General features: G+C 41.8%; 1 protein-coding gene across 5 annotated transcripts in view; it reads left to right on the top strand.

Moving 5' to 3' along the window:
- LOC309718391 (sushi domain-containing protein 2-like) overlaps nt 1-23273 on the top strand; it is a 120992-nt gene that overhangs the window by 67721 nt on the left and 29998 nt on the right. For all 5 annotated transcript variants that reach the window (XM_082553558.1, XM_082553559.1, XM_082553560.1 and 2 more), the window contains 2 exons: nt 13915-14077; nt 22145-22236. In XM_082553558.1, coding sequence (XP_082409684.1) covers nt 13915-14077; nt 22145-22236 — 255 coding nt within the window. The remainder of the gene's footprint in view (nt 1-13914; nt 14078-22144; nt 22237-23273) is intronic.

Raw genomic sequence — 23273 nt, forward strand, 5'->3', positions numbered from 1 at the left:
AAAATGACAATGAAAGGCAACTCTTAAACACAAACCTTCTCTTGCTAGAAAATCCAATATTGGCATCCAAGTAATGTCCAAGAAGCATACCCAGAAGATCGCCGGGCTACATCTCTGATGTCTGTACATCGTTCACTTTGGAACTATTTTTTAGCCAACAGAACATGTTCAGGTATTTTGAATTATTGGCAAGTGGACGTACCCAGATTATGCAATCAGAACAAGGACACTTTGCAGCCACTGAATTAACCAACAGGTGATCAAAGTGCACATCCTACAGAATGTGTTCGTGAAAAACAAGCAGGCTAGCTTATTTAGCAAGTTATGAGTGGTAACATGTTAGCTTACAACACGTTATGCATACAATTATTGTTTTCTAAAAAATGTAAAATTAGTTGCTCCCTTCACGTGTAATGTTTACTACAACTAAAATAAAAAAATCACTAAATAGTGTTATGCATTTGTAGACTGTCCCAAAAAATCATTTTGTTTCAAGCTGTTTTTATAATTTATTCTTACATTTTAATTTTAACTGACCAAACAGTCATATGTACACATAAAAGGTACACTGGTGTTGTCGATCTTCATAACCCAGAAAATTGAGCTTTCTAACTTGTGTTATTGTTCAACACAATTTGGAATCGCACAAATTAATTCATATTAGCGATTTGATGATTAGCATCAACGCAAGTCATGATCTTATCTTAAACTTGGCGTAGCTATACTGCCTGAACCAAAGCAAACAAGAATTAAAAGTAAAACAAAAAAAATGGTCATAGAAGATATACAAAAGAGGATGCACTTTGAAGGATGCCTCAAGGGCAATTCAGGGTTTGGTATCTTGCCCAAGGATACTTTGGCATGCAAACTGGGGGAATCAGGGATTGATCCACCAGTGGACGACCTGCTCTACCACCTGAACCACAGCTGCCTCAATGTCACTTGAATGTTGGGTGTTTTTGATAACGCCTCCTTTGTTTTTTGGGAGTTTTTTTCAGACGGACCAAATAACTAGTTGCAGGATTTGTTGTAAATTTTAACCGTGAGGTAGATCGAAATAAATATTTACACCAGCTCTCTGGTGACGCTAGATGAGAAGAAAGAAGAATTCACATTTACTTTGAAGCCACACATAGAGCCCAGAAAGTCTGAGTTTGCAATTCTTAGCACACACATACTCAGCCTGTCTTGACTTGTGAAGACAGGTCAAAATTTTGAAGAATTCCTTCATTTACTTGGCAAAAACTAAGGTGAATCTGACTCATAGTTTGGAACATGTTGCAAATGTGTGCTTCTGTGACAAGTTGCTGCTGATGGAGTTCCTGTTGACCTCTGGGTGGTGCCCTGCGAAGGTCAAGTTGTGGGTGATACCCTTGTTCTCCAGTGCCAAGGGACTGGATCGCCTGTAAAACCATAAGCACTAAGAGAGAGAAACAGAGAAGAAACAGACCCGGTTATTATAAACACAATCATGCTTATTATCGTGCCACTCTGATTCTCGTCCTGTCGTGTTCAAAGGCTTACATTCCTTTGATCGAAGCACCTCAGTGTGTGTCGTTCCTCAGTCACTGCACTTCTCTTATTAAGCTTCTGCTGAGTGAAGCTCTTTCATTTCTCCTGCACCATGTGCAAATCACCACCTGCTCTGGCGGTTGGCCGGGTGACCCATCATGCAAAACACCCAGACCTGTTCCAGCTTCAGGATTTATGATGGCAAGGGAAGTACATGGATAACCCCCTCCCCCCACAGGTGACAAGGCGTGACAGATGCAGCAGTCATATTAATTACAAACTGTCCCCAAACAAAGTGCTGAGAGGTTGAGTGTGTCACCCCAGTCCCTGATCCACGGAGGCGGTCCTGTGAGACAACATGGAATTAAGCTGTCAAGCTGCTGCTGGTTGTACACAACTGTCAGGCTTTAAAGAGATAAACAATGTTTAGGTGGGAGAGTGCACTCATGTGGTCAGAGTACTGGTTTGTGAGGTTTTGTTGCTCAAAGGTCAGTTGAGACCAGTCAGAGTATTTTGCTGAATGGCTGTGACATGTTGGTTTTGGACTGTGAAAAGTGCTACCTTATTCTTTCATAACTCCCTTCCGTCTCAAAGTGTCTGGATTGTTCTCCAAGTTGTCTTTCTCGTCTCTTGCAACTGATTCACGTCTCCTCCCATTTTAATGCTATTATGCATGAGCCGTGTTGCCTGGCCGCTTCGTGCGCCTTGACATTTGCGTATGCATGAGGAGGCCCACTCCAGTCAATGCATAGTGACATTCTCCCTCAGCTTTGCTGGTGCTCTCTGCTGCAGTCAGAGCCCATCAGCTGGAACACACTCCAGGGCAAGAGGGTAAATCAAATACTCAGAAAACAGTAATGAAATACTATAGAGCCTTATGTTCTATGAATTCTATTAACTCTCAAACAAACAATTGTTTTCATTATCAAAGCTCAGTTTAATTCACAGAGAATGGGATTTTAAAGGAGGTTTAAGGCCCCGGGGATGAAGTGGCTGATGCATGAAAACATTACACAAAATATAACTTTTTGCCACAAAGCTGGATTTATATTATAATGACGTGAAGCGAGCGTTATCAGCTCTGGCTGTGTTGATAGAATAGAAGTGCAGCTTTGCTATCATCTAACAGCTTTCATTGGCTGATGTATTGTTTCCACATTTCAAGGAGAACCGGGGATAAAAACTATTAGCCTTTGGTTTGATTTATTTTGGTCGTGGCCCAGAACCATACAAACCAGCTTCCTGTCTCAGTATTTGTCTTTTTCAACATACTATTAGTACGACTCTGACATAGTATGATTAAGGTAAATTAGCTGTTTTTCTTTCTTTGAATCAAACGTGTTCCAAACGTCTTTCTAGTGATAGGCTGGGTGTTTTTTTGCAAAAAATCTCCACAGGCTGAGTTTCAAAGCAACCATGTATTTTTGTGGTGTCACATGCAGTTTGGAGTTTTGAGAAGCGTAACCAAGAACATAACGGGAGGATATTGAATTGCTACTGTGTGAGACATGACCTGTCCGGCGAACTTTAGTTCTTTTTATACTGTAGTTATGGTTGGGCCAGGGCCACTGAGGTCTGTGTTCTACTGCGGTAGAGTAATGGAAACCACTTTAAATAAATGGAGCGTAATTTTGCTGCTGAGCCTCGGGGTCTGGTTTGTGTCCAGCTGCAGTAGTTTGTGGCCGAAGAGGCAAATTTTCACCTTTCTTCCCTTTGCAGGAAACGCCCACAGCAAGTGACGATTTGACAAGGCCGAGCAAGTGGACATGGCTAAGTGGACAGAGCAAACATTTGGACAAGTGAAGGGAGCAAGCATAGCTAAGCAGACTGAAAACAAAGGAACAAAGCCAGCAGTGGACAGAGCTAAGAAGCCATGACAGGGAATCTGAGAGTGCAGAACAGAAGCTGGGAAACATGAAACGTGTGGTCTTTTTAGGAATATGGAAATAAATTAACACAAGCCGTAAAGCTCTGATATTAGATAACCCCATGAAAAGTAGTCCCACCTCAATGCTTTGAGAATGTGAGATTTTTTGCATTCTAAAGTCTTTAATATATACACTCTAACAAACAGACATAAAAATTATTTACACTCTCTACAAAAAAATGGCCTTTTACTCCAAGACATATTATAAGGTTAGGGTTCTTCTTGTTCACCGTAGGTTACCTGAGCTTCAAAAGTTCAAGGACTTCACTTTAAAAGTGCAGAGGAACATCTCTGTCCACCGTTTTCACAAACCACCATTGTCCCTCAAGCCGTGGAGCCGATCATATCCCATTGCACTGCCTTTCAAAGAGGCTTCGAGTCAAAAGGGATGTAACTCAAGTCGCCAGGAGGCCCCGATATAGTTGTCTGTCCTGCAGCAAAGGTGAATACAGCTCTCAGAGGTGAACACAAAACGGGCTGGGTCTGCAGTAGCCTACGTGGCACCAGCCCACGACCCACACCGACCGAGGAGTGGTCACACTTGGCCAATGCCATGAAACAAAATCCACTGGCCCTCAATAGATCCTACGTAATGGATCCCCTTCTTAGTGAGGCCGGTGGGATACCCCCTGTCTGTTACCAGAGCCATCTGGTTCCCAGTACTCCTGCTCTTCCCACAGCCGCACCAACCACAATGAAAAAGATCGCTTTCACAGTCAAGATCAGGAACTGGAGACGTGGCTAGTTAAAAGGGGGCTTATGTTGAACATTGCGGTCCCCACTGTAGCAGTCCATTGTGCTCTTGTTATTGTGTCCTTCTAAGTGCACTCAATTGCGGTCTGACAGCGTTTTGTGATTTCATGCGGTGGAAATGTGCTTTATTAATTCTCCGACCTGGTCATACAGGCAAGATAATTACACGAGAAAAATGTAAACAAGTCAAGCAAAATCAAAAGTCAACTCAAATAAAGGTGTCCTTTGGCGAGGTCATTGTTCTGAGGCCTAAAACAGGCAGTATTTGCACCAGTGTAGCAAGGGATTAGCGCAAAATGTCCTGAGTAGGCTGAAGATGAAGATGTTCTCTTCAATGTAAACACATTTAAAGTGTAAAAAATCTAAACATGACGAAGAATGTTGAAGGAAACGTCCAGTTCCTCCATCTGTAGTTTGGAAAGATAGAAAAAACAAACACGCTGAGGCCTTTATTCATATGTGTTTACCACTCTGCAAATGAGCATGTTGGAGATTCATTGAATACAGATGGGTGCATGTTTGCGCTCCACACATGGAGTCTGTTAATCCACCAGTGTAAACAAGAAGTAAAAGTTGCCCAAACCTCAGTATTCAGTATAGATTGTGTCCATTTTGTCCACGCTGGCATCCTCGAGTACGCTTCTTGTTGTCCGCAGTTTCCAAAGCACGAACAAAATCCTGTTTTTGTCTGTTTTAGCTACATATAATGACAACATGTGGTCCTAAGCTTCACTCAAACACTAGATTAACTTAAGCCCAATTTCCAGTAACCATGTTGTTCCATTTCTGGAGGCCACACTTACCGAATATCTACACTAAGTGGCAGACAACATATTTTGTTTTCTACTTTTCAGAGCAATAAAATGAAGCATTTCGACAGCTCATTATCCATTTGGGTAAGCTTTAAAACAAAAACATTGTGTCTATAATTGCAGCTTCTTCAATATGAGAACTATTTTCTTTTCAGGAGGTTTTATTTGGTTTCATATCAAAGCAGGACTTGGAGTTAGCAAATGTTTCTTGGAATTTAGGGATTTTTCTGACTAATCTGTTACTTTAAGAATAATTATATAGAAAATAAATAAAAGAAACAAAGCACAGTAAACATTGAGTAATTGACCCAGATATTCAGATGTGACAAATGTCCTTAGCTTATAAAGTATTTTATTGGCAAGAAGAAAAGGCTTGTTTCAGATATTATGTAATAATACTATATAATAATATAAAACTACTGGAAAAAAATAGAGACAATAACCACCTGTTTAGCTACTCTGGTCTCTTAGCTCTATCTGAAACAGATATGGAATATCCCTCCCTACTTACTGGCATCGATTTCTACAGTCCCCAAATTAAATTTTTGTGTCATGTATGACTGCTGGCAACAAAAATGTTCCACAACAGGAAATGACCAATCAAAACAGTAGAGCAGAAATCTATAAACTCTCTTCAAAGCAGAAACAAGTAAGTGTTCTGCCAGAAGAAAGCTGGATACTGTCCTAAAAAAGTTCTTCAAAACATAAGGGGATCCAGCTTCCTCTCGCTTTACATCCCGATTCGCTCAACGAGAGAATAAACATTCTTTTTTAATAATGATGTCTGTTAAGGATAAACAGGAAAATGGGCTGTGTTTTTGATCTGGTTTCGCAGTTATTTTTTTCCATTTGGTGTTTTTGGGTTTTTGCATTAGCAGGCCCTGTCACATTGATCCCTCTCCCTGAACCTGAGACATTTATTTATCCGAGTCTGACCTCGTCTTCTCTGGACCCTGTAATCACACAGGACCTCTGAGAGTGTGTGTGTTGGGGGATCACTAATGGTTGCACACAAATCCCTGCAACAGCTCTGACAGAACCTCAGCTCAAACAAAAACCACATATAATTTACATTCCTCAGATACCAGGTAACCTGAGCACAAACAGGACGATCGAAAACAGGTGTGTTTAGAGGCAACCCTTCCCATATTCCTTCATGGTTCACCTTTCTTTCAGGTGTAGTCGTCTGGCTTTCACGTTACCTTAAGGTGGCATACCTTACAGTGCAAAAGGTATCCCCAGATCATACTTATATATTTTCTGTCTCTTTGTGCTCTTTATTAAACTAGATTGTTTTGGTGTTTTAAAGTTATAATTATATGTTATATATATGTAGAGGTCTCTGCTTTCTGTTGAATAAAATATAAAAACAGATGGTACTTGCTTTTTGGAGCTAAAAAAATACCTATAAAAAATTCAGCAGCAGTATCTCTTTGCACAAATCACGCCCCAGTTATTTAAAGAAATCCACAAACCTTGTTTTGAGAAAATTTCTACAGGAACTGTTTTCTTTCTCTTGTCTATATTATCCAGATAAAAGAAGCATGGAATCAGCTAACAATACATCTTAACCAAGGGGGATGCCTTAGTCTGCCATGTGTAGGTGAACGATACCCCAGATTAGATCAGATTAGCAGTTCAGTTCAATTAGTTTAAATCCAAATGTAGTCACCCTAAGATGCTTTATATTGTAAGGTAAAGACCCTACAACGCAAGACCCCCTAAGAGCAGGCACTTGGTGACGTTGGGGAGGAAAAACTCCCTTTAACAGGAAGAAAGACACTGTAGAAGAAAGCCAGAGATTAATAATAATAACTAATGATTAAATACAAAGTGGTGTATCATGGTGCATCATGGGAAGCAACGTAACTAAGGGAGGATTCAGGGTCACGTGATCTAGACCTAGGAGCTATGAGCTTTATCAAAATATACATTTTTAAGCTTAATTTTAAAAGTAGAGTAAAGTGTCTCCAGAATCCCAAACTGAAAACTGGTTCTGTGCAGAAGAGGGACCTGAAAGTTGAAGAGTCTGCCTCCCATTCTACTTTTAAATTCTCTAGGAACCACAACCCCGCAGTCTGATAGCAAAGTGCTCTGTTGGGGTGATATGGCACTATGAATCCATTAAGATAAGATAGGGCCTAATTATTTAGGATATATATAAGGATTTCATGGTTTGCGGCTTTTGTGCTACTGCGTCATAAATTCTGGAAAGAGATCATGCTCTTTTTTTTTTAAGCACAACTAATCAAGTGCCATAGCAGTAGATGGTCAGCACTAAGGCCAGAGGACTTGAATTCGAGGTAGACTGGCTCTTTAATGAGCTGAAGCCCCGCTGGCCGCAAAGCTTACACAGTGTTACTGCAAACTGATTACTGCCTTTGAAAGATCGGTCTATTGTGAGCAGAGGCGTTAGGGAATTGACAGACGTGCACTCAAACATGCAAACATGTTAGCTCACGCACACACATGCACACCCTCAGTGGGCGATATCTACAGTACAGCGATGAGTGGGTGAGAATGGCATCGCCACAATGACACTGGCCCTACCACTGAAGGAACAAAGGAGCCTGTGTGCATGTGTGTGTGCAAGTGTGTGTTCGTCCTTCCTTCCCTCCACATCGGATCCATCTTAAAATACTGCGGCTGCTCGACTGATGAAAATTGCTCCCTTTCATTCTTACTGTAAGTGCATGTGGGGGGGAAAGTAGGGGTATGGGGGGGGGGGGGGGGGGGGAACTGGAATGATGTGGGTAGGAGCTCAGATTAATGCATGTTTTGTCACTGCATATGTTTATCTGAGCATCTGACAGTACAAGTTGACTGGGAGATCATTTTACCATCCATTTACAGGCAAAACAAAAAGAAGAGAGGGAGCTTAAAATACCCCCATGTGAGTCAAACATGGCCATTAGCAACAGTGAGCCATCATGACTTGAATCACGAGCCTTAGATCCTCTGGTTATCAAAGGCTGCCTGCAACGAGGAACCCATATGGGTCGTGTGTTTTTCTTCATCGAAGGCACGCATTAGAGGGACATATTTTCTCTCCCTTAAGCCCTGCATCAGTTGTTTGTTTGCTGGTAAAGGGCCCCAGCACGCAGCTGCACCACAGAGCTGTTCTGGAATGAGATTTGTACCTTGAAACTCAGACCCCTGGCACTGGGCTGTGTGTTTGCTGTTAATTTTACAAGCCTGGGCTTTGTCAGCCCTGTCTATAACACGGGGAAGTGCAAAATAAACCAAGTGTTCACTTCACTGGTGCAGTGGAGAAGAAGAAGAAAATTAGAGCCTGGGTTAACTATCTGTGGTATCATAAAAGCGGTCTTTGTCCCACCCTGATTTACTCTGTGTTTGCCTGTCTGTTTTTCTCTCTTCTTTCTTTTCTGCTTAATTTTGCTTCCCTTGCCATCGCTCTGTCTTTCACAATCCTTCCTGCCGTCTCAGTGCTCTGCTCTAATTTGCAGTTTCGTTTAATTTAAGATGGATCGATCCCAGACGGCCTAATTGTGCACCTTGGAAAGCTCAGCATCTCTATCTCTGCTTCCTCTATGTCCTCACTTAAAGTGCCTGCTTTCTTCTGACTGCAAAAGTCATGTTTACTGTGATGTCTGGAGCTGGTTTAGAGCAGGTTCAGTGGCATGTGTTGAGTATGCAGGAGATTTCACCTTCTGTTTGTTTAACCCTGTAACCTCTGTTTTCTCATCATATGGAAAGGGAACTAAACTAAAGACAAAGTATTGAAGAATCAAAGGCAGTGTTAGAGTAAGTACGTTTTTATTGTTTAGAAATACTGACTCTTTTTTTTTTCTTTTGGCACATGTTGACTGTGATTAGAGGAAATGGTAAGGAAGTCCCTGGGGGAGGTAATTGAATAAAACACCCTATCCACCCTCATGTCAGCCTAGTTGACAGGCCCCTGATCTCAGTATTTTGCTAGCAACTTCCCTCAAGGGTTTCAGTGAGACTCCAAATGTCCTTTACGTCACTGACAGAGTTTGTAGCCCATCCGTCACTCCCTGAACGTCTGCCAAGTGAAACTCAAAATCGTCCCACATAGTTCCATCCTTGTTCATTTCCAGAGCCAAAGCTAACCTCGTCAGTCTGTGCTGTATTTTATCAGATATTATTTTGGCCTCTACAGGAAACCCTGAAAAGACGGATGCATTATCTTCTTCACTAATTTTGTTGATTGATTTTTTTCAAAATTGCTTTAGACAACACTAAGTTAGGGGGCCTTTGAGTAGATTGGGGTAAAAGTAAAATACTTGTATGCTTTCCTTTTTTTTTGCCTCAAGCAACTTCAAACAAAGGGGATTTTGGCAGAACACCCAACCCACCAGCAGATTACACTCTTTCCATTACAGAACTAAATAATAGGGGCTGCACAAAAATGAGATGGGGCCGCGTTTTATAGGTGCTACCCAGAAACTTTGGCAGGGAGTCCTGTGGCTACTGTGGTAGTGAACACGGGGGGTGGTGCAGTGGCGTTTTTTTTGCAGGAAAAGTGGTGGTGGAGGCTATTTTAGGAGTGAATGAGCTTTTGGTTTATGACCTGGTTATCTGAGGCTACAACCTATGACAAAAGCAAGGAATGAAAAGGGGGACTGTAAATACCATTTAGAAGTCATTGTCTGCAGATTTACCTACTTAGAGGCATCTGTTCTCATCGCTTTGCTTTTTTCTTTGCACTTGCATTGACCCTTGCATGAGGGTGCTTTTAAAAGAAAAACCTCTCAAGCAAGGAGGTGAGGTGTGGTCCATTAACCGCTGAGCTGCCTCCTCTTAGAAGTCACTGACTTCTCCGAAGCATCTTCTAACTTCATTAAAGCAGCCGTACTAAACGTGCGACTGTCAATTTGCCTTTCTGTGATCTTCTGAAATTTACATGTGGATTGAGGATGCTGTTGTACAAAAGGGGAACCACACTTGTGTTACCACCAGCTGTGTCGCCTCTGAAAAGAACCCTGTAACCCCACACATCTGGCCCAGTTTGGCCAACATTAATGGCAACCAGTGCAATGCACTGTATTAATCATGTGTCATTTCTGTCATCTTTGTTTGTAGACTTTGAAACAAAACTTTGAAACATTGCACACATTCTGCGGGCTGCCTCCAGTTTTTGAGCTTTGTTAGTGCCTGAACAAATTGGTTTTAGTCCGTAATACTGTACATGCTTACTTCTATCATAAACTCATTTTGTGTAATGTTGTTATAGGGGAAATGTTGCTCACGCAGTAAGCCTGTTTTGCTGTCCCCTGAGTCCAAAGCATGTAATAAAGATGGAAGGAAGCTCTTTATGTCAACCCTCTGTGAGGAAGCAGTTGTCTGTAATTATCGCTGCTTTTCATCCCTCCTAGCAAACACAACAAATAAGTGCTCTCGTGTGACCGGGCAACATGTTTCAGAGAAACTATTTGTTTGTTTGTGTTCTTGAGATCACACGACCACAACCCCACAACCCCCATATCGCTTTTCGTCACCCATCTTTTTTGGAGCATCAAGTGGATTTCGAGTTGCAATGTGGAAAGCATTAGCCTCAAATCCCAGCAAATATAATAACAGGGCGATTAGTTCTCTCTCTCAGTGATTTTCTCCAGTTTGTGCCTTTTTTTTTTGCCTCTCGTTGCTGGGGTGGTGCTGTATTTTGTGAGCACAGGGCTTGGTCAAGGGCGAGTCCTCCTCTTCTCTTTCCCGGACTTTTTCTATTTGTAGATCTGCATGTATTTTATTGGAGTTTTTTCCCCATTTTCTCTCGCTTTTATGCGGTGGTGGTTCTGTTTCCCATCACAGTCTATGATGAAACCACAAGAAAGCCCGGGGCCTTGTGACGAGAGCGCAACAGTTGCTTGGTGACAAGTAAGAGGGTGTGAGGAAAGGGCTGGGTGTGTTTGGAGGGGAGTGGGCCTGAAGTGGCGAAGAGCCAATCAGTGGATGAGCTCTTCCTTTTCTGGAGGACAAGGATAAAGGGTCCATACCTACGCCGTTCCAATGCAAAATTGGCCTTTTCTTTTTAGTGTGATAGATGTGTGGGCATCCGCAGGGCTTTTAAATGGGCCATTCATCTTTACGATGGCCTCACTTATATCAGAGTCCTTGCAGATCTGTTACTTCCCATTCCCACCACAAGCAAATGATGCCTCAAAACCACATGGATCAACCCCCTACCCTCCCACTCCCATCTCTGTAACAGTGGCAAAACGCTGCCATATTTACCCTCTCATCCTGGAAAGCTAACTTGGCCACAGCGGTGCGGGATGTTTGCCAGCGGCAACCCATTCCAAGCGGACCATGTGCAGACAAGCAATGCTTCATCCTGAAACTCAAGAGGAAAGTTTCCTGAAGGAGGAGAAGAGAGAGAGATGGAAGACATTTGCAAAGTCATTTGGCTCTTTCTTTTTGATACAGTGCATTGAGCAGCTCTGCATGCAGCCAAGTTCGGTCAGTTTAATGCTCACTCTGTTTGAGGAGAAGATATTTGAAGGACGTGAGCTCATTTGGGATGCAGTCAGTTGCCCTGTCCCTCCTGATGTTATCCTCTTTGACTTGTGGAGTAACAGCCATGATTGCTTTTGGGGAGCAGTGACTCATAATTGCTCTCGTCCTGCTGCCAAAGTCTCAGAAGCAGTGTTTCCCTGTCTTTTTGTTGCCATGACTGCCAACATCCAAAAAATTGTAAATACAACATAAAATCAACATATGAGTCCCATTTTACCAAATGAGGATACGTTACATTAAGAATAATTATCAAGATAAGTGTTGAAGCAGAGCAGCCAGCATTAATCCTGAGAAAAAGCCCCCCCCTGCCAGAAGTCCCCATAAACTCTGCATCTGTTTGCAGGTGCATCTTTTGAGGCCTGAGAAGTGAGCATTATTTAATATGCCTCGTCTGTCCTCTGGATGTCAGCCTGATGATAACTTGTTTCCTCCACTCATCTCATAGCTCCCCTATGTAAGGTTGGCAAGTGCATGACCCCCACTGAAACACCATTAAGCTGTTTTTCCAATTTTATGGAGTCGTGTTCTGCCTCAGCCGCTCTCAGGTGGATTTACGATCTGCTGGTTGATATCCTTGCATGCCAAGACAGTATTAATTTGCTAAGAGAGAAGGGAGCCATTTACAGACAATAGAGTGGCATCATAATTGCAGGAACCTGACACCCTGCAGCTCCTTGCTGCTGTTGAACTGCTGTCAGCCAGACGATGAATAGCTGATAAGCTTGACTGAACAACACAGCCGAAACAACTTTAATTAAAATCAACTTTGGCTGACGCACTGAGAGCAGTCGGGGACGCTGATTTACTCTAAATTAAGTGTTAGCACTACTTTGTGGTGGATGCAAGAAGCTGGAATGCATGTTTGCGTGCAAACTAACTGCTGTAAATATCGCACAGCATGCTGCAGAGTATGGGAAGCTAATTATAAAAGATATGAAACTTTAACAACACTTAGTTTTAGTGTAAGTAACTTAATTGTACATTTATTTACCGCTTCACGTGTACCAATAACACGCAGAGGGTTAACTTGGAAGTTCATTGATCTACCACAGAAAATAACTTTTTATCAGTGCTGCTCAGCTCTCCTTATCTGTGCGACTAGCTCAGAGAACCAGCAAAGAACGAACCTGGCAACTGACCACAGAAGTAACGTTTAAAGTCTGTGAGGGTAAAGCATCCCCAAAGAAATGCTTATCTGTGTCAGTTGAAAGAGAACGACAGAAAAGCAACGGCAGAGAAGAAGCGAGTAGACGATAGCGAGAGAGCAGAACAGATGACAACACACCAGAGAGGAAGTTGGGAAACTTTGGATTGAAAAGAGAATATGAAAGAGCCTTGGAGCACAGCTGGCTCACCAAGGGGTATAATGACTGTCATATTGCAGTGCATTAGGTCATACTCAGCCCAGACAGCTTAGCTTGATAAAAGGGGCCGGTCATTGGCGAACCACATACATAGCAACAAGACCCCATGGAGACGAGCCAAACAACAAAGTATTGTTTGCTCCTCATTAATGTTTGACTGACAGGCAAGAAGTAAAACTGTTGTGATATTTATGTGTGCTCTTCTTCTTTGTGGAAATGTCAACTTGTTGCTCTTGCAGCATCTTTTGCACCTTCTGTTTACACAAAAATGAATGCCATACCTGTACACTGGGAAGCCTGTTTTGATCCCCACATATTAAAGAAAATGGGTTTCCTGATCTATCAGCCATTCAAGTTACGAGAATTTACGTCATCTGTAATCAAAACAGTCACACAATAAATTAATATTTTCCATTGTAATGCAATCAAAAGAGGAATTCAGTTGTAGCTGTTAAAGCTCTCTTGACAGGATCCCCCCCGAGGCTCACTGTGATGAGCGGTGATAGCTCATCATCGTTCCATCAGCCGTTGTTTATTTGAATTCCCTTTTCAGCGAAGAAAAGCTCTGAACCAGCCATTGTTTGCCTTGGGAACCCGGCTTTCTCTTTTTTCTTGCGCTTAGCCAGATGGTTGTTATACACTTCCTCAAAATTCAATCCATATTTGCTTTTGCTACATATCTGCAGGGTCTTTTCTTTTCTTTATGCTCGTGTGTTTGCATTAATTGAAACAATGTTGTCATTGATCTTGCTTTAACATTTTTTTGGCCAGAGTTTAAAATGTATGGAGCCTGGGCAAAGAATATAATTATTCCAAACTTTTCGTCTATAATCATTCCAAAGACATTAAAAAATTTAATTGCACAAGTAAATTTCACAGTCCAGATTCTTAATAAAGCAGGACACATGTGCGGCTGAGTTTTACGCGCCTGTTTAAAAGCTTTCTCCAAGTGTTTGATTTTCAGTTTAATACATGGCTAATTCCTTACTGCAAACATTAGAGGCTGCTTTATAATCGTAGTTCACGTTCTCTCTCTCTCTTTTTACAGAGTGTTACACTGCCAACGGAGAAGACTACAGGGGCTTCCAGAACCAGACCAGCCTGCATGGGGGTAAACCTTGCCTTTTCTGGAATGAGACCTTCCAGCACCCTTACAACACCCTCAAATACCCGAATGGAGAAGGAGGTCTGGGCAGCCATAACTACTGCAGGTGAATATTTTACTTTCCACAGAACCATGGAGCCATAACTTTAATTTCAGTGGTCACTGGGACATAAAAACTGCAGAATCAGACCCAATGAAAAATCCCTCAAAAGTTGGTTGACTTTACCTCAAATTTGAAGTTTATATAGCTTTTACAGTAAGCTAGTCATCTGCTATACATGCACACAGTTTCACAACATAAAAGCTTTGTTCGTGACACAATCCAGAACAGTATCTGTGTTCAGCTCAACAGAGCACTGAGCAAATGCCATGCTAATTCACACTGTGGATAACAAGAAAAAGTTAAAAAGTACACATTTTTACAAGATTAATGAGATGTTTGCCACCATCCACACAGCTGAAATAAAACACTGCGATCTGTTAGTGCATAGAATTAAGAACTTAAACTCCAGTACATCACAAGATACAAATGTGACTAAAAAGCCTGAAGGAAAGGGATGTGCACAGTCAAATTTGTCTTCTTTCTTATCTCTTTGCTCACAAGCTCTCAGATTTCGCATTTTCAATAGAAGTATTTAGTTAGAAGAGAGTGGCATTGTTGTTTTCATCACAAAATATGAAGCTGCCGCCAGCAGCTGTCAGCTTGCTAACTGGGCTTAACACAAAGACTGGTAACAGGTGGAAACAAGTGGCCTGCCTTTGAGCAAAGGTAGCAAAAACCACTAATGAACACGTTGTATTCTGTTTGTTTCATCCTTACAAAACCGAAGCTCATGACCAGTAATTTCCTAGCCGGGAACCACTGCTCCAAAACTGTTTCTGTTCAACCTTTTTTCTTTTTATACCTTTGTTACTCTAAATCCAGGATGGACTCACTTCCCTCGGAGGTCACACTCACCTCAAAGTGACCTGTGCATCCATAAATTGATTTAAGTGATTAATAAATAAGGCCTGATTTCACAAATGCAGTTTCTGATCTTTTGTTGACAAGGATTTCAGCGTCTAGATGTAGAGCTAAGGGTAAAAGTTCATTTAGGCATTTCTCTGCAAGCTTCACTCCTTTCCACACACAGCCTTTTGAGCAAGCTTTTCTGGCGGTTGCCTGGAAGAATAACAAATTTTTCCCTCATGCTGTTTGTTGTAAAGCAATCTTCTTTTGTGTTGCAGATCCATCAGATTTACCACAAAGTCCTAAGCTGTGGCTCACAGTCTAAGCCTACCAATTATATAAGCACTTATCTTGTTTTTGTTTATGATGATGATCATTTGTTATTGATTAGTAGCGCCTTAAAAAGTTTCTTTTCAATACTGCTGTTTGACGGAGCTTTGAACTTCGTGGACAAAGCACTTGACTTTGTGAATAATTTAGAGTCATGTTGTTGTTGTCTTGCAAAGGGTTTAAACACCAGGGACCAGCTAAGACATTTGCTTCTGAATATTTTATATGTAGTACCAGAGGAGAACGTTTAGCCCTGTCACCGCAAGGACGCAAATACGCCTGAAGAGTTTGTGTAAGCAAATCTCTATTCCTCATCCCTGGAATGTGAAGGGACACAGTGGCTTTGGGTGTCTAGCAAGCCCTTTCTCTCCGTCAGTCACACTCCAAGTACAACTGTCAGTATTGCATGCACAACTGTCAAACTTGTGTATTTTCAGGGAGCCACACTCATTCGTGAGTCAGTTCAAATTCGCAGAGACGTCCAGAACAGTGGCTTGGCCCAGATCGCCCGGCCATAAGAAACAGAACACCCCTTCCTCCTCCTCCTCCCGGGCCCAAAGCCTCTGAAAGCCTCTCTATGTCATGGTTGTAAACTCATAACGGAACAATGCTTTCAAGTGGCACTGGACAGATTTGTTTTTACTTCAGCTGGATGGGAATTCGGAAGATTTATGAGCAGGATACATGCAGAGGATGGAGAAAAGCTTTCCTGCGTATTAGAAGCGTATTATGTCCAACACACCATTCAAAATGGACATCTTCATTTTTAGGATTTGGCTGTTTTCTTGGCCCCTGAAGCAGTAAGCAGACATTCCAACTCATTGATAGCACGTAGCTTTGCTTCACTCACGACAGAGGGATTTCTGTCACTTAGGGCTGTAGCAACAACTGTTTTCAGAGACCCTCCTTGTAAGGAGTCACCCATCAGCATTGCTATGGGAAGCAAAGTGGCCTGTTCATTGTGGAAAGATGAGGGATGGCATTTTTGTCTGTACAAGGTCAAGCATTTGTGAATGTCTGTGCATGTTGTTGACTGCAAATGTTATGAACATAACCGCAGAAGAGGGAGTTATCCCACTGCATAAAAATGTGTAATGCTTGATTTGTTTGATCACAGAAAGCTGGCTCACGAGATGGATTTTTCCAGCCATGTGGGAAAGTGTCTTGGACATTGTTGCCCAATTTGAATTGTAAATCTCCTTATTTGCATGTGGTGCATCTTGCAATTCAAATTGTTTCCAGTGTTTCTTTAACCCTCTTTAACCTTCAGATGCTTTCTCATCTCCCTGACCTACCCATGTTTGTCTCTCCTCTAAGGTTTAGATTTTTGTCGACAGTTCTGGCTTGAAAACAAAGAGGTGGTAATCCTTGGACAAAAGGAGAAGTACCAGCAAGAAAATGGAGTAAAATGAGGAGAGCCAGGGAAATGTTGGCATGTCTAACTGTTAGGCCAATTGTAGTGTTAAGAGGTGAGAATTGAAGCCAGTGCCCAGGTGGAAAGTGTGAATCCAGGAATCATCACACATCTTAATTTTAACACACAGCTCCAAGCAAATATCAAGTTTTGTGAAGCAGAGAAGTAGAGGATTACAAACTGACTTTTAGTCCCATCATTGGCGTTTTTCCTGCTGGTGATTTATTGGAGAGGGCACCAGAGTGGTGCTGAAGAAAGAACCCTAACAGCCCCCACATTTCATTTTTATAGCCCGCTATAAAATATCCGAGTGAAAACAGGGGGAAACTGGGCAGAGGGGAAATGTCACATTATTCCCCTGCAAAGAAAGGAGCACAAAGCCTCAGGAAAAGGACAAGAGCGCTCATTTCTAAGCTGAGTCTTAGCAAGGCAGTGAATATCACATCGCTAATTATCAGCCTGGTTGGATTTTGAGCTGATTTCTTGTTATGAAATAGATGTTAATTCTAACTCTTGGTGTTGAGCTCGGATGTTGCGTCCTAATAATTATGCAGTTTTACGCTTAAAAAAAGACACTTTTTTTTCAGACCTTAAGCACTTCTTTGACATTTTGGTAATACTTTGTGACTTTCATAAGAAGAGCATCACAGAAATAGAAATCCTGATTTATATTTCATTTGTTCGTTCTAATCCACTGTTCCTTAAGGGCTGCTATTGGACTGCATTAGTGTGAGGGTGTGAATTGCTTGAAGGTTCAGTGGGTGGTTGAATAGCTTTGCCATCCATTTGATGGCTATATATATGCAGGTGTGTGTGTACGGTAGGATTTATGAGTGTTCAGTATGGCTTCTAATGCTTTTCCCTTACATAGATGAGATAATGGAAATGCCAGAGTGAAAAGTGTTCCCCAAGTTGATTGTAATTGAATCTCCATGATGTCAGGTGCAAATTTGAGGTCAGACAAACTGCAGCCAAGTTGTCCACTGGTGGTATTACTTTATTGTGATCCCAAGGTGCTGCTTTGTTAAATTGAGGAAGTTAATAGAAGTGTCCCACAAGAAGATGTACATCAACATTATAGTAATATCAGAAGCATAGAAGGAACAAACTTCCTGTACTAAAATGTTCTCCTTATTTGAGCAGGTTTTTGTGTTCGGTTTACAGATGGTTTGGTTTCTGTCGTCTTCGTTTTGAGATGTTAAGAGATTTCTGCCTCCATTCAGCGATGCACACCGCTGCTGGATATGTTTGGGGAACAATAATGAGCTCCTGATTGTATAGTATTATATTATAATCCACATTTTATCATTTTATCTGTGTCTCCAAGATGTAATTTGTTCTGTTCAGACTACTTTGGTGTGTGGTCCTATGTCCGGGTTAAATAATCTTTAAATAAGTGTATTAATACTGTGATACTTTGTTTTCTTAAAACATACTCTCTATTTATTTATTTTTGCTGCCCTTTGCATTGCAGATCACAGCACGTTGTTGTCCTTGAAGCAATTAACTTCTGCCTTATACAGACTGATATTGACTGACTGATCTTTGCTGATGCCGGTGTTCATCTTTTGCAATGTTTTTGGAGTTTGAGCGAATACAAATAGTGGATTGGTCAATCTGAGTTATTTTGAAAAATCACTTTTGGAGCTAGGTGGTTTTAAAGTATTTCCTGCAACTTGGTTTGTGGTGTACAAAAAAGTTAACAGTGTGTTAATCAGCAGCAGTGTCCTGTTTCCTCAGGCCTCACTGTCAACAGCTTTCATTTGGGTATGTTTTGTGCTGAAGAAATTGTTTAAACAAAAACTGATCTGCTGATTACCCAAAGCAGTGACGACTGTTTATCTCAAAGCATACACCAGTCAGCCACAACATTAAAACCATTGACAGATGAAGTGAATAACACTGATCATGTGGTCGCAATGCAAATTATCTGCTGGGAAACCTCAGGTCCAGGCAGTCATGTGGATGCTACTTTCACACGTACCCCACCCCCTCTCGCTACGCACTGGGACAATGCTCCCAGCCGCACTGCAAAAATGCTCCAGAATGGCTCGAGGAACATGGCCCGGCCTCCAGAATCCCCGGATCACACTCCGATTGAGCATCCGCAGGATGTGCCATAACAGGCCAGAGCCACAGAGGCCCCACCCTGCAACCCACAGCACCCAAAGGATCGCGTGCCAACATCCTGTTGCCAGACACCCAAAGGCGATTTTGTGTCCATGATCCAATCAGACCAAACTGTTTTTGTGGGCTCACATCCCCTACGCATTATAGGCAGGAGGTTTCAATGTTGTGGCTGATCAGTATATAGTTTCTGTTGCTGCTGTGAGTGCTGTGAAATCATTTCATTTCCCTTAAACATATCAAATCTCAGAAACTGATATTTTCCAGGCACGTTTAAACCAAGATTATTGACATATAAGATATGAATAAAAGTAAGGTAAAAAAGTATGAGGCTGGTTTACCAGCAAGACAGGACACGGGAAGATCACAACTTCACATTTAGCACAAGTAGACCATGAGAGAGCAACAATAGACAGTAGACTATACATATCAGCCTACAACTGACAAGCCCTCTTCTTCAATACATGCATTCATGGAGCACAGCAGCGGGCAGCAGTTTGCATGCTAAATCATCCAAGTCAATTAAAGAGTCTTCTCTCAGGCAGTAAATTGCCAGACTCTGATCTGCTGTTGACCTCAAATCCCTATCCAGACAAGCCTCTCGCCACCACTGTGCAATCAGCATTTCTCCACTCTCCAATTCGGCAAAATGATGAATGTGACTCTTTCAAGTTTTTTTTTTCCATATCTTCAATTGTTTAAACAAAAGTCACTGTAGAATCTCGAGTTTATCTCATGAAAAAATGTTAGGACGTTTCATCTCCAGATTTCCAGAATTTGAAAACATAGTCTGAAGTAAAGGATTTCTTTTCAGTAGTTACGTGCAGTTTCCGTGCCAGGCATCATACATTTTGGGACTAACGTAAAGGAAACCTTTTGAACAGCAGCCAGCTAACAACAGCTGTTTTTCTCAGTCTTCGTCTGTAAGCCCCTCTTTCCTTCAAATGTGCAGCTTCGGAGCCTTTAAGGCAAAATGCAATGTGGCTATAATTGGCTCAGTACCAAAGTGTGTGGCTCACTCTGAGCAAAATGAGTCGATCAGCGTAATTGTGCCAATTAAATGTCCAAACATCTTCTGTGATCTACCTCTGGGTATGGGAGTGTTTCAACAAGCTCATCTACTCAGAGCCAAGCAGGCAATCTGTGACGCACACAGAGGTGAATGCAACCTCAGACACACACACACATACACACACACAGACAGACACACTTTATGCAGTATATATATATATACGTAAAATGGATTTCTGCATTAAGTTTTCCGCTGATCTGCCCTATGCTACCTCAGCTGTCTGCTTTCCACCTTCCATTTTGACCCTCACACACACTCTGTATGTGTGCGAGCTAGCAGCTCGAGGCAGGATTGATTATATTTCCCAACTTTTTGGGCTTGCCTGTTCATTTAGCTCCGTGGATGATGTTCTCATGCTTTTACTGAAAGGGTGTGTGCAGGTGTGTGTGTGTGTGTGGGTTAGAAAAAGGATAAAATGCTATCTGAGCTCCAGGGTTTTGGTGAAAGCTCAGAGAGGGGGAGCACACTACATCATGTACTGTTCAAAGATGTCAGTAGGTCAGATTTGGGTTGGGTGGTCTGCTGGATGGATGTTTTTTTTAATGCTAATGGCTGTAATTCATGCCTGACTTTTGGAGGGATGATTAAGAAAGTGCACTAAATTACATAAGTGGCAGCACTATCTTAGGTTTGTTCTTGGAGTCTTATTTCAAATAGGACTATTATGTGTTGACAGGCGCAGAAAGGAAAGAAGAGGAAGAAGAAATGGAGAAAGGGTATATATATCAGTGGTTTTATGCTTGGACCCAGTTTTTTTGCTCTTTTTCGCCATTTTAACAGTAGCCTCGGGGTAAACAAACAGGTGTCTGCCTCCAATTTGGGTGGAGCGACAGACAGATCTGCACTCATGATATCAAGTCCAAATTTACTGGCAACCAAGGCTGGTTTCCTGTGAACATGGGAACATTTTAGGTTGAGAGAGATGATCGTGACTAGATGAGCCTTTTCTTTAAGACTCCCATGGCTAACAGGATGCAATAAAGAAAGCCATGTTTGCTATGAATTCAGAGTAAAAGCTTTAAGGAGCTTAAACTTCAGTTCAACTCTGAAAAGTCTTCTTTGTCAATACCTCATTCTCAGTGTGAAAAGAGAGGAGGAAACTCAGGATAGTGTGTTAGATAGCAGAATAAAAGACGTGGAAACGCCCTTCACAACTGTGCGCACAAAAGGTGAAACGGGATAGTGCAGCGCTGCAGGGCTTTGTCAAGATGCTACAATGAGGTGTGTCAAAAGAGATGAAGAAAAGGTTTTTGGCAATTACCGTCAGCGCTAAAAAATAGCGATGTCATCTTAGAAGGCTTCTTTAGTCAGCAGAGAGTGTATTTTTCCAGTTTGGAATTATCTTGAAATGGAGCTTAAAGACATGAAGCAGACCAAGTTGCGCTTCCGCTGCACACTTGCTGCTTTGACTTTATTTATCGACAAATTAGAAGTTACTGTGAAGGTCATGATTTACAAAGCTAGATGATTACCCTGGAGATATGAAGCCTGCACAAGGCTTTTAGGTATCTTCAATCCCACTTCTCATCGCTTTTGTAAGTGAAACTGAAAAGGAAAAGCACTGAGGGGCCCATCAGCCTTATTCTCATGGGTTTAAAGGGCCTTGATGAGGATCAAAAGAGGCCATAGTCTCAGACAAAAGCTTGGCCCCATCAGCCGTCCTTTTTTTTAGGTCTGTGTCTGGCCCAGAACAAAGAGGCTTCCCCCCCAACCTCTAACTAGACCAATTGGACTGGCTCTTGACTGGCATGCAGGGTCGAGCCTCCAGAGTACAGAGGAAGGGGTGAAACCAACAAGCACCAAAGGGTGCTACTAAGGATGACTGACACAGCTGAGATAATCTCCTTCTGAAACATAGTTGAGTATTCAGTCGATAGCCGGTCTTTTTGATCTGATATCCCACTATCATTTCTTCTTCCCATGCTTTTCCCTAATCCTTTTTTTCAGCTCTCCTCAATCCTTACTCTGAGAGAGAGCAATCTGATGCATTCACCCATCATTTTTTTAATAATAGATATCTCGGTACGTGCAAAATTTCCTTATTTCCACTTTAAACAAAAAATGTGCACAACAACAAACATCTGGCAAAGAGCAGGGCAAACACCAACCAGTTTTTAAATGAAGCGGGTTGTTAAACAGGGAAACATTGCAAATTATGTGCTGCTATACTGTCAGATTATAATTTTATAATCACAAGAGGAGCTTCAACTATTCTTCCCACTATTTGTTTCTTGTTTAAAATTATCCAATGCAGGCAAATGATTGTTATAATTTTCTGCAGGAATCCTGATGGGGATGTTCAGCCGTGGTGCTACATTGCAGATCATGAGGACGGGATCTACTGGAGATACTGTGACATCCCTACATGCCAGAGTAAGAGACTGCCACTTCTTTATCTCGCTCTATGTCTTCATCCCTTCCATGCCCTCAGGGGCAAATCTTGGGCATACGGTCCAACCACTTTCATTGCTATGCTCATCTTCTCGCCTGCTATGAATAGCTTTTATGGACTGCGGTGGCTTGTACACAGCTATTATCATCTAAAAAATGTCTCTAATTGCCTTCCGTCACTCCTCCTCCTGCCATGCCTGGGCCTGTCTTCAAGCTGTCACTGCCTACTTGTGTGTGTGTGAATGTGCGTGTGTGCATTTTTGTATATATCTATCTTCATAAGTTTCCCCCTTTGGCTTTGCAGCTTGTTTTGACATGCTTTTTTGATGTGAGCGACTATGTGCATCTACCAGTTTGTGGATGCTTTTGTGTGTTTTGTTCACATGTGGGTGTGAGAGTTTCCCTGTCCAGTAATTCCGGGATTAATATGTGTGATGGACTGTTTACACAGGGAGATTTAGTGCTTCTGTGTGTCTTCTCTACTAGTTTGGCACATATCTAGAAAGAGCTGCCTGTCTTTAATCCCGGTGCTTTTGTTCCCTCCACCTTTTTAATCGCTCCTGTTGAAAACAGACTCTGATGGATCAGCCTAACACTGTTTTTGATGCCAAATATCTGAATACCCGCAGAGGAGATTCAGATCTAGTGATTTATGGCACGTAACTGGTGCACATGCTGATGTTATTAAATGCAAACAATGTGTTATTATAAAAGTGCCAATAAAGTTGGGAAACAAATATTATTTTAATAACTAAATGAATCTGATAAGTGAGCACAATAGGAGAGATAAAGGCAAAAAATTTTACCAAGCAGAGCTTGACTGATTTGTTTAATTTACATAAATATTCCATTTTCCTCTTCAGTCATGAATGAATAACATTCCATTTAATCTAATCAAACCCTACTTTATCGCTGCGTGCCTGAGATTCCTTCTCTATCTTTATGTATTTTCTATTATTATTTTTCCAAATCCTTAAATATCTATTGTACTTCTCCTGTGGCTGCCTGAGCCCTTTTCA

The sequence above is a fragment of the Aulonocara stuartgranti genome (assembly GCF_965226115.1).
Source record: "Aulonocara stuartgranti genome assembly, chromosome: 12".
Taxonomy (NCBI): domain Eukaryota; kingdom Metazoa; phylum Chordata; class Actinopteri; order Cichliformes; family Cichlidae; genus Aulonocara; species Aulonocara stuartgranti.